This window comes from Octopus sinensis, linkage group LG13 (genome assembly GCF_006345805.1).
Source record: "Octopus sinensis linkage group LG13, ASM634580v1, whole genome shotgun sequence".
Classification (NCBI taxonomy): Eukaryota; Metazoa; Mollusca; class Cephalopoda; order Octopoda; family Octopodidae; genus Octopus; species Octopus sinensis.
Window position 1 is genome coordinate 56,541,156 of NC_043009.1, and position 12,744 is coordinate 56,553,899.

The 12,744-nt window shown below is 38.8% G+C and overlaps 1 protein-coding gene and 1 pseudogene across 3 annotated transcripts in view; both read left to right on the forward strand.

Moving 5' to 3' along the window:
- Positions 1–2,080: 2,080 nt before the first annotated feature.
- LOC115218700 lies at positions 2,081–2,201 on the forward strand (annotated as a pseudogene).
- A 1,054-nt stretch (positions 2,202–3,255) lies between these two features.
- Positions 3,256–12,744, forward strand: part of LOC115218608 (armadillo repeat-containing protein 3-like) — a 49,015-nt gene continuing 39,526 nt past the window's right edge. The window contains exons 1-4 of one of the 3 annotated variants that reach the window (XM_036508399.1): positions 3,256–3,462; positions 7,398–7,471; positions 9,762–9,773; positions 11,942–12,059. In XM_036508399.1, coding sequence (XP_036364292.1) covers positions 7,424–7,471; positions 9,762–9,773; positions 11,942–12,059 — 178 coding nt within the window. In that variant the 5' untranslated portion in view covers positions 3,256–3,462; positions 7,398–7,423. The remainder of the gene's footprint in view (positions 3,463–7,397; positions 7,472–9,761; positions 9,774–11,941; positions 12,060–12,744) is intronic. The other 2 variants (XM_029788509.2, XM_036508400.1) reach the window with 2 other exon arrangements.

A 12,744-nucleotide genomic window follows, 5' to 3' on the forward strand; every position in this document is an offset into this window, starting at 1 on the left:
TATGCTGGCATTTTTACTGCTGATAATCCCAATGTATCTTCTTCACCAACTCTGACATCAAATTCCATAACATCTGCGAAATTCACACCCACATTGCTGTGACACCATCTCAAGAATAAGTGCAACTATGCCTCTCCTGGTCTTGATGGTGTAACTTATTTTCTTCTCAAATGTGGTGGGTTCTTTCTATTGTACCAGCTTTCTTCCTTTTGTCAATTCTGCCTTAACAACTGTGTCACTTCAGAGCACTGGAAAATTGCCAGTGTTATTCCCCTGTTCAAAACAGGTGATTGCACATCACCTGTCAACTACTGTCCAGTCAGCCTTACTAGCTGCATCTCCAAACTGATGGAGTCCTGTGTCAGGGAAACACTCTGGAACTTTTGGTGCTCTCACAGCCTTATTTAGCCCTCACAATTTGGTTTTATCCCCAACTCCAGCTGCTGTAGTCAAGTTTCTTGAGGACATCACCTGAGTTATTGATGGCAGCTCATGGGTGGATACTGTCTACCCTGATTTTGCTAAAGCCTTCAACTGTGTACCACACAAACAACTCATGGTAAAACTCCCTGCAGTGAATGTGAAGGATGATCTCTATAACTGGCTGAAGTCTTTCATTCTCAGCCGGAAAGATGTAGTTACAGTTCTAGGACATCGTTCTTCACCCTACGAGATTACTTCTGGTGTACCACAGGGATCTGTTCTTGGACCCTTACTGTTGGTTGCATATATTAATGATATAGATGCCAATTTGAGGAATGTTTCAGTGCTGAAATATGCAGATGACACCAAGCTGTACCTTTAAATAAAAAGAACAGATCCTATCCTGCAATCAGACCTGGATACAATGCAGCAGTGGACCCCTGACTGGCAACTCAAGCTAGCTGTAGACAAGTGTGTCACCATGCAATTTGGGAGGAAAAATCCAGCCTTTACATACTCCCTCAGCAACACCAATCTCAAGAAGTCTTCTAGTAGACATGATTTGGGTATTATTGTAAACAACAATCTGCATTGGATAAACCACATATCTAAGATTGTCAAAAAGGCTGAGGTTGTTCTAACCTTTGTCAGCCACTCTCCAGCTATCTATTTAAAATTGTATACAACAATGGTATGTCCACACTTGGAATTTGCATCACCAGTCTGGAACCCCTCTCTTGTTCAGCATATAAATCTGGAAACTGTTTAGAAATGTGCAACAAAGTGAATACCCTCCTTCAGACATCTACCATACTCTGAACGTCTTGCATTCCTGATGAATAGGGTCTTGTTTCATCAATGGTTGCTGTGTGTGACTGGCTTTGAACTGGTTGGTCACCCTCCCTATGTTTGTGATTTGGTTGCTTCTGGTTATCATCTGTTTCCCAGCATAGAAAACACTCAGCTGAGCACCAGTATCACTATGATGAGAACATCTTATCTGTTGTTGATGACCATTTTGATCAACAGAAAAGCTTCTTCACCAGTGCGATCCAAGCACTGCAACTACTTATGGAAGTGTGTGGACAGTAAGAGGAACTATGTTAGGAAATGAACTTCATTTGGTCACATTCCATTGAGAGTGTCTTGCTCAGATTATGAACAATTCAGCCAACCCTCATAATAATAAAAATTATTATTATACCTGCATTTGTTTTAATGTTCACATTGGAAAAATCTACAGTTTTCATAAAAAAAATTAGGACCTGGGTTTTCACCCCCTTAGCAAATTTTGTTGCTGGGCCACTGCCAGCCGTAGAAAGCTATGTCAAATCAGACTGGAACCTGGTGCAGCCCTCCAGCATGCCAGCCCAGTCAAACCGTCCAACTCATGCCAGCATGGACAACAGACGTTAAATGATGATGATGATGATGATGATGATATATATATATATATATATATATATATATATATATATATATATATATATATATATAATATGGGCGTCTTTCAGTTTCTATCGACCAAATCCATTCACAAGGATTTGGTCAGCCTGAAGCTATAGTAGAAGATACTTGCCCAAGGTGTCACGCTGTGGGACTGGACCTGGAACCATGTAATTGGGAAGCAAACTTCTTACCACAGAGCCACGCCTGCGCTTATATATATATATCACGTTGAAAGCACCGGTTCTCGTCCGATCACCGAAGTTTAGCAACATCGAGCCTAGTTAGTACTTAGATGGGTGACCGCTTGGGAAACCTTGGTGCTGTAAGCATTCCTTTTTTTATAGGCGCAGGAGTGGCTGTGTGGTAAGTAGCTTGTTTACCAACCACATGGTTCCAGGTTCAGTCCCACTGTGAGTGGATTTGGTAGACGGAAACTGAAAGAAGCCCGTCGTATATATGTATATATATATATGCGTGTTTGTGTTTGTGTGTGTGTGTTTGTCCCCCTAGCATTGCTTGACAACCGATGCTCGTGTGTTTATGTCCCCGTTACTTAGCGGTTCGGCAAAAGAGACCGGTAGAATAAGTACTGGGCTTTCCAAAATAATAAGTCCCGGGGTCGAGTTGCTCGATTACAGGCGGTGCTCCAGCATGGCCGCAGTCAAATGACTAAAACAAGTAAAAGAGAGTAAGAGTATATATATATATATATATATATATATATATACTCTTACTCTCTTTTACTTGTATATATATATATATATGTAATCGTTAGTAAATCATAAATCCCAAAGAGAAGCACATTCTAAATCATAGAATAGAGTAATTAGGTAACGATAGTTATGGCCGGTCTATGGGGTTACCCAAGGTTTCGCGTCCATAAAGAGTTTACAGCATTTCTTTAGACCTCATTCGCCGGTGGCCTATAACCTCTCTCAAATTATATATAAAAGGTTTCCGCTCAATTTTCGTCTATCAAATCCACTTACAAAGCATTGACCCGGCCCACGGCCATAGCAGAAAAACACTTGCTCAAGGTGCCGTACATTGAAACTGAACTCGAAAATACGTGGTTGCGAATGGAACTTCTTAACTATATAGCCATGCTTGCGCCTGGTTCGTCTGTATTTTAAGTCTCTCCAAATCTCGCTATTGCCTACGTAATTCCTATTTCCCCACTTTCTTTCCTCCTATAAACAGTTTCTATGAATCATTGGTTTCAAAAATTCGATATTCGATTTATTATTATTTAATTAATTAGCGGTGAGTAATGATTTCAAGGATATTTAGCTGCAATTTGTAGCAGGTCGAGCGACCACGTAGGATATTTCCTTGTTGACTCATAAGCAAGCATTTACTAAATAAACGAATAAAGGGTTTCGATCCTCGCTCGTATTTATACGCACGCGTGCATATTTGTCCCATAGCAACCGTAGTCAGAGGCAACAGCAACAATAACATTGAACGCATGTGTTTTTTTCCCAATCTACAGAGTGGGTCAATCCCAAAGTACTGCATAATTACCGTAACATCAGACGGATAAAACAGCGTTGTCTTGCAGTAGCCTCACAAATCACAACATTACATAAAGTAAGAATATTATCATTAGTTTTATTTCGATTTTTTCCCGTTTATTTTTGCTTCTCACGACAGGTTTCCTTTCAACTCAGGGTTGAAAACAAAACCAGTGAACTCGTTAACGTCAGGAACACTCTATCGTCTTTCTATCTGCGCATCCTCTCGGTCTATATGTATATGCGTTTGTGTGAGAATTTGCTTGTACATTCGGACATGTGCCTGATACATACATACATACATACATACATACATACATACATACACACATACATCATACATACATACACACACACATACATACATACACACACATACACACATACATACACACATACACACACACATTCACACATACATACATACATACATACATACATACATACATACATACACACACACACACACTACATACATACATACATACATACATACATACATACATACACACATACACACATACACACATACATACACACACACACACACACACACACACATACATACATACATACATACATACATACATACATACATACATACATATGGGTATGGTGAGGTAAACAAAAACAAAATAGAACTCAAAATATGAGTACATGTATTTTTTTTTGGCGGAGGTAAAGAAAACGCACACCACCCGTTTTCGGCGTAAACCTAACCCTAAACGTAACCCTAACCCTAAACGCCGAAAACTGATGATGTGCGTATTCTTTACTTTCGCCATTTTTGTAAATATTTAGCAGAAGCAACAGAGTGACTCAAAGTCTGAGAGTTTCGTGCGTTAGCACTTATCGGTAATAGTGTCAACGCACTAAATTCTTATTAATAAGTGCCAAAGCACGAAACTCTCGGACCATGAGTCACTCTGTTGCTTCTGCTAAATATTAATAAGAATACACACACACACACGCACACACACACACACACACACGCACGCACACACACACAAACACACAAACACGCACGCACACGCACACACACACCACACACACGCACGCACACACAAACACACACACACACAAACACACGCACACACACACAAACACACACACACAAACACACGCACACACACACAAACACACACACACACACACACGCACACACACGCACACACACACACACACACACACACACACACGAATGTCTGTATCTGTCAAGCACATACCGAAGCAAATTCTCAATGCAATGCAATAAATTTACAGCAAAAGGTATTGTGATTACGAAAGACAATATATAAAAATTATTTTAACAAAACACATTTACTTTTGAGTTCAGTGCCACTGGGCAGCACCTTGGGCAAGTATTTTTTTCTATAGTCCTGGACTGACTAATGCCTGTGTGGAAGCCCATCATATATATATGTGTGTGTGTGTGTCTTTTCGTTCGTTTCTCAACCCTGTGCCTGGCATCCAATTTTTATTATGTCCTCGTAACTTAACAGTTTGGCAAAAGAAACCAATAGAATATGTTCCAGATTTAAAAAATAAGTACTGTGTGTGTGTGTATAAGCGTGTTTGAATTTCCTTGTTTTGACATTGAATGACAGTTGTAAATTATTGCCACAGTCATTCAAGGAGTGTCCTTCATTTCTGATATTCTGAGAAAATGTCTGGACATAAGAAATATTACCTTACTCAAAACAGATAAGAGTTGGTGATAAGAAGAGCACCTATTCATTAAAAAGAAAACAAAAACAAAAAAAAAAACTAGCCCAATGAATTACATCTGATACTTGCAAGCATGGAAAAATGGATATTAACCCTTTAGTGTTCAGATTATTCAATCAAACATAATGCTTATTGATTCCCATTGATTTGAATTAATCATGCATTATCTCATATCTTCAAGATCTTGATGGTGTAATTACTTAATGTAGAATAACATTGTAGGGTAGGTGTGAGAGGCTGGATCTGGTCAGTTTGAACATAAAACAGATTAGCTATTTTGGCCGGATATGGCCGGTTTAAATACTAAAGGGTTAAAACAATAATGCTAGAACTTTCCTTTCCATCAATTTAGTCTGGAGGAATGGGATAGTATTCATGGCCTTTGTAGGTCTTTCAAGACCAATGAAATCAGCACAGTTAATGTTCTTATTGAATAGTTGCAAGCTGGCAGCTGCAGGAAAAACAGAGACTTCAAGAGGGCCCGGCATTCTGGCGAAAAGGATTGGGCATTGGGGTTAGTGCAGGGCTTTGGAGGGTAGATATAAAATAGCTAACAAGAAGAAAACAGACGAGTGAGTCAGGAGTGCCTGAGTTAAGGTGACACAAGATCAACCAGCTGTGAGAAGCAGAGGCCATATTAGTAGCAGTAGAAAAAAGATTAAAAAAGAAAAAAAATAAAGACAGAAGCAGAGGAGACAGCATGTTTGTGAGCCAGAGGTTATTGATGATTAACTGCATGCCAGTCAGCTGGGTGGTTTGTTTTTTGACACCCCCATCTATTAGCTGCATTTCCTCTCATCTGATCATTTTCTTACTTTAGTGATGAAAAGCTGTAGTTAATCCAGGTGGAATATGAGCCACAGAATACTTTCAAATCTTCCTAGGGTTTTAGCCATCTGTTGGTTCAAAAATGATTATAAGCACAGGAGTGGCTGTGTGGTAAGTAGCTTGCTTACCAACCACATGGTTCCAGGTTCACTCCCACTGTGTGGCACCTTGGGTAAGTGTCTTCTACTATAGCCTCGGGGCGACCAAAGCCTTGTGAGTGGATTTGGTTGACGGAAACTGAAAGAAGCCCGTCGTATATATGCATATATATATGTATGTGTGTGTGTATGTTTGTGTGTCTGTGTTTGTCCCCCCAACATCTCTTGACAACCAATGGTGGTGTGTTTATGTCCCCGTAACTTAGCGGTTCGGCAAAAGAGACTGATAGAATAAGTACTAGGCTACCAAAGAATAAGTCCTGGGGTCAATTTGCTCGACTAAAGGCGGTGCTCCAGCATGGCCGCAGTCAAATGATTGAAACAAGTAAAAGAGTAAAGAGAGAGAGAGAGTATATCTTTGTAATTAAAATTAAACTTGAAAAAAAGGTTGTTCTTATTTGCGAAATAAAAGTAGTTCTAAATGATTAAAGATCATTAATGATTAAAGATCTGTGTGTCTGTGTTTGTCCCCCTAGCATTGCTTGACAACCGATGCTGGTGTGTTTACATCCCCGTCACTTAGCGGTTCGGCAAAAGAGACCGATAGAATAAGTACTAGGCTTACAAAGAGTAAGTCCCAGGGTCGATTTGCTCGACTAAAGGCGGTGCTCCAGCATGGCCGCAGTCAAATGACTGAAACAGGTAAAAGAGTAAAAGAGTAAAAAGAGATATAATTATTGCTGTTGAAGATAAAAGTTATATGTTAATGTGTGACTAAAGTAAAGATTAAAAGAAATTATTATTATTATTTTTAATTTTGGCACAAGGCCAGTAGTTTTGAGTGAAGAGGGCAAGTCGATCATACCAATACAGTACCTGAATGGTCCTTGATTTTATTGACCCCCAAAAGGATAAAAGGCAAAGTTAACCTTGGTGGAATTTGAACTCACAATATGAAGAATTGTGAACCATTGCCATCCTATAAGCAGTATCCTTCATTCCCAATCTTCCATGAGGATTGTCTGGCCATGGGTTATTATGATCTTGTTTGGAAAATAGTGAGGGTTGGCAATAGGGGAGACATCTGGTTATAGAAAATTTTCTGTGGTGAATTTCGTCTGATCCATGCAAACATGGAAAAGAGGACATCGAGATGATAATGATTATGATGATGATGACAATGATAATGATGTTGATGATTTTCTGCGAAATATTTTTAACTGGAATTTATTCACATTTGCTTCAGTAAATTCCTTGCTCTCTTTAAATTTCTTGTTTTATTTTGGTTTTTGAAAACTAACTAGATATTTTTTCAGTAACTCATACTCTCTTCTTTGCTACACATTTTGTTTTTCAGTCAACTTTTTTTTATAAACCTTCAGTATGGTAAAAAAGGGAAAGAAAGAAGATAAGCTTCCAGCTGAAGATTTCGTAAGTTGACATTCATTTTTAATTTGTGCATATCACTAACTTGTAACTTTTCTATCCAACATGTCTCTTTCCGAAAACCATAGATTACTTTTCCATAGTCATTGCTTTTTAATAATCTTACTTCCCTTTGAAAATATATTTACAACTAAATTTACTTTGAACAAGATCCTTAAAGACTCATATTTTTTTCAATGTGGTTGTTTTAGGAACTAAAAGCAGGTATGACCATACACACATGCACGCACATGCCTGCATACACACACACACACACACACACACACACACACACACACACACACAGAATTATGAAGAAGAGGGTTCCTATTGATTTGATCAATGGAACAGCTTGCTCATGAAATTAATGTTCAAGTGGCTGAGTATTCCACAGATATGTGTATCCTAAGGGACCAAGATGAATGGCACTGCAGTTCATCCACAACCCATCTTATGGCACCTACTCTTCAATAAATCTTCTATGTCACCCTATTTTCTTCACTTACCCCTACATTGAACTGATATCTGCTATGTCCGACTCATTCTATATCTTTAATCAACATAGAAAAAGGGACTTTATATGATAATGATGATGAAGATATATTCAATGTATGTATGTATGTGTGTGTATATATATATATATATATATTCAAATATGTATGTATGTGTGTGTGTATATATATATATATATATGAGTGAGTGGGCAAATGAAAGAATGGCACTCAACCACTTTATTGGGAGTTACATGTAGAGATCAAAACAGTTTGATTCAAATTCATTGGTACTCTTGAGCTTCAAGTGTGATGCTAGTCATCAGCCATTTTGGATTTGGATTTTCCAACTAACTGTTAGCCATATACCAACATCAAACTACAACACCGCGTGACCTTCGCCAACCAATCACAGCCACCTTACGATAATAACAATCAACTTCTGTCATTCAAATTCAAAATGGCTGACAACTAGCATCATGCTTGAAACTCAAATGGTTTTACAGGGTCAATAATTAAAGTACCAGTTAAGTACTGGAGCTAAATTTTCCCTTTTGCACTCTCGTACTCTCTCCTGTCTCTATCTATATTTCTCTCCACCAGTCTCTCTTTCTCTCTATTAATCTCTCTTTCTACGTATCTTTCTTTCTCCCCCTACCTCTCTCCCTCTCAAAATCAATATTCTGTTGACCTTGGATGCATGAAAGCAATATTCAACTTTGTGGGGTTTGAAACAGAGCCTATAAAACATCATATATAAATACTGCCAAGCATTTAGTCTGCTCCCTACTGGCTCTATCACTTCATATAGTGTTGAGATTAAAAAGGTTAAATGTTTTTCCTTGATATGAAATAAATCATGAAATAAATTGTTAATCGTTTGAAATCTGCCAAAAAGGTCCTCTAAAGCACTTGTAGTGGCACAAGCAGTCAGCGCCATATTGGATGAGATCTCGCGGCTGTGAGACCTCACTTGCATCCATTTGCCATGTGCACGATTACAACGAGGGAAACTCTATATAAAGGGAAAACCCGGTTCAAATCTCTGTCTTTGGTGCCACCGCATAGCAGTGCTTGCTGAACCCCACGACTGGCTTTCTACATGTGTATCTCCAGAGGCAATGTGCTCGCACTATTGGAGCTACTACACAATGCACACAGCTTAAGATGGTAGCTGAGAGCAGCACACTACACCTATCCTGTGAAACCTGTAAATAAACCTGTTGTAAATAGCATTTGTACTTGAAGTCTTCTCTCTTTGCTTGCTGAAAGCCTGAACTACATGAAGAACAAAAGATGATGGAAAAAGATGATATTCTTTCGATATCATAAACCTTGCCTTCCATTATAAAATAGTGATCCCTGACGTAGAAAAGGTTTTTCGACAGTCATAAGCTTCATCGTATAAATGCCTCAGCCGAATCACGGAGTGGTGGTTTTCACTCGTTTCCAACTGGTAAACACAGCAATGGCCACAACTTCCAGTCATCATTCCTGGCGCCACATTTGAATTGCACCACGTGAAAACGGAAGTTTTTACTGGTTGCATGGCATTTTCTGGTGATTTTTTTTTTCAACTGACAAAAAAAAAACAAATGCTGGTTGGACTGTTTTTCGTGCTGAAGAACAAACTTCTCACAGCATCTCTCCTAGCTTCATCGTGTCTAGGATGCAAAAGTCTATTGCTTACGGCACTGCATCGGACACAGCAATTGCTGCTGTTATCTTTCTTCCTCAATCGTGCATTATATTGCATTTCTCTTGGTTTTTTTTCACTTTCCTTTGCATATCATTTCCTTTTTCAGGACTCCACCGATGTACGTACATATTTTTGAATATTGTGTATATTATATGCTAACTTGTTTCAATATTCATACACACATGCACCACATTCTAATATTGCAGTTGCTTTCTTATTGCTCTTGCATGCTAGCACCTTCAATACCTGCAAGTGAGCCACCACTCTTGCAGTCTTACAACACTAGCCTCTGCAAGCGACCTACCAGTCTTGCAGGCTAACAACATTTTGTTTTTCAACTGCAAGCGACTCACTGCCCTTGCAGGCAAATACTTGGCACTGTTCATGTCTCAGCAGCCAACATTGCATCTCAAACACTTTGATTCTTGCATCCTGTGATTTCCAGTTTCCCGGACAGTTGTTATCACACTTGCATGTCAGACATTCTGTGTCTCAGAACTTTGTTTTAACCTTTGCCTTTTCATGCATGTTTTGTGCATATTCTGCAATTCTGCATACTGCCTCAGCTTTGCACCGTCTGGTACAACCACCTACACATGCACCTTTGACCAAGCCTAGACCTACACCTTCATTGCCACTGCCTAACATGAACAAACCCTATGTCACCAGGACTGGCCGCACTGTGCATTGGCCTAAAAAACTCACTAAAACTATTTATATCTGACAATCTCTTTTGTGTTTCCTGTGACAGACAATTGCTTTCTTTTGTTACTGGACAGTTCCAATACTCTGCCATTGAACGTTTTGTCAAATTTTGTGCATGCCAATTTATATTTCTTGCAGTCCTTTTTCTATTTGACTTGTCACATTTTTGTACCATATCTTGTTGGTTGCGATCAGTTACCATCTTTGATCTTTCTTATTCCTGCTCCAATTATTCTGTTTTCATACTTCTGGACTCAGCGAGGAGCCCTTATAGTGGAACAAGCAGTCAGTGCCATATTGGATGAGATCTTGCGGCAGTGATTGCCATCTCCGAGACTGGAGTGAGACCTCACTTGCATCCATTTGCCATGCATGAGATCACAACGAAGCTCGCATTGGAAAACTATATATAAAGGAAAAACCCGATTTAAGTCTGTCTTTGGTGCCACCGCACAGCAGTGCTTGCTGAACGCCACCACTGGCTTTCTGCATGTGTATCTCCAGAGGCAATGTGCCTGCACTAACGGAGCTACTACACTACACACAGAGCTTAAGATGGTAGCTGAGAGCAGCACACTTCACCTATTCTGTGAATCCTGTAAATAAACCAGTTGTAAATAGCATTTGTACTTGAAGTCTTCTCTCTTCACCTGCCGAAAGTCTGAACTACATGAAGAACAAAAGATGATGGAAGAAGATGATATTCTTCTGATATCGTAAACCTTGCCTTCCATTATACACTATATAAAACCCTTTTGTTACCATATTTCTGACTAATTACACTGCATTTGTTTCAATTAATTTTGAAAATAATGAAGTATTTAGTAAAATGACTTTGTCATCTTTACATTGGTATTTGGAATGTAAATTAAGATGAAATTTTCAAGGAAGGATTTAATTTAGATCATCTTAAAACAGGAAGATTGTATCATAGAGCCAGGAGCAGTCTTGAGGTCATATCAAAAGGGATCAAGTATTCATATTTGATGTCAAGAACTGAGTTTGAGGAATAGTGGGTAAAACAAAAAGATTGGGTATGGTTGGTTCAGTTAGAAAAAACCCCAGTTATTTTGCGAAAATGTTCAAATGATGTAAGAGCAACTTTTTCAAATAAGTCTATTGAAATTATGGATGTTGCCAGAATTTTAAACAAGGCAAGGTGAGATTCCTTATTATAAAATAGATCCACCATTATTCACCTAAGTTATGAAAAATTTCAAAATTAAAATAAATGTTAAATAATAACCTTTTTATTTTTATGAGAAAATCCCAAACAAGGTAAGAAGCCACTTTTGTTCAGGGGACTATGAAGAAGGAGAAATTAAGATGAAAGGAATTTACTTTAGACCAGAAAGAAGAAGGGGGAAAATAACGAGATGGAAGAAAGTTCCAAAGTCTGGTAGTCTAAGGAAAAAAGTTATTACTGTATTACAACTTCATTATTTGCGGAAGCTAGACAGCTTTTGGTGGTGGTGGTGGTGGTGATGGGTCATTTGAACATTTTAAATCTTACCCCTTTGTGTTTACATATGTGGAGTTCAAATGGGGAAATAATTAATTTGTGACAAATTATCGTTTCAGTTTGATCCAATATTGATTGAAAGTAGGCAAGCTGGCACAGCTGTTTTAATGCTTGCCAGTTCTGAAGCTGATGTACAGGCACACGCTTGTGAAGCTATCTATAAGTTTGTTGTTAAAAGTAAGTAGTTTATTTCTTTCTAAAGTATGTCTTTTTGTTTTTCTTGTGCATGTGCAAGATGAAGGGTGATATGTAATGTTTTGCTTAGGGACCATCTTATTTTTTTGGGAAGGAGAGACCTCAGAACAGGGATCTCAGAATTATGATACATGTGCGATACACTGAGAGAGACTGTGCTGAAGACTCCATCGATCAAGGTTAGTATGGCGAAACAGACATTAAGATGGTGGTGGTTGTGGGGATGATGGAAATGATGGCAATAATGGTAGTAATGGTTGTGGTGATGATTATGCCATTGGTGGTGGTGATGGTCTACACACACACACACACACACACACACACACACCACACACCACACACACACACACACACAGTGAACAAGAGGAGACGATGCAAGTTTGAGGGAATTCGAGGGAACATGACAAACTCTCTAGTGCTGATGCCATGATGATAAAATGCACCTAGATCATTCTGTAAAGTGTTTGGTGTTAGGAAGGGCATCCTGCCATAGAAACAACACCAAAAATTTAGGACATATGAGCAAAATATGGTTTCCTGATCTCTCTAGTGGAGCAGTGACTTTGAGTAGAAACGAACTTAGACTGTGATGAGCCATCTATCTCATGCTAGCATGAGAAGTGGATGTAAAATCATGACGATGCCAATGATGGTGACAATGATGATG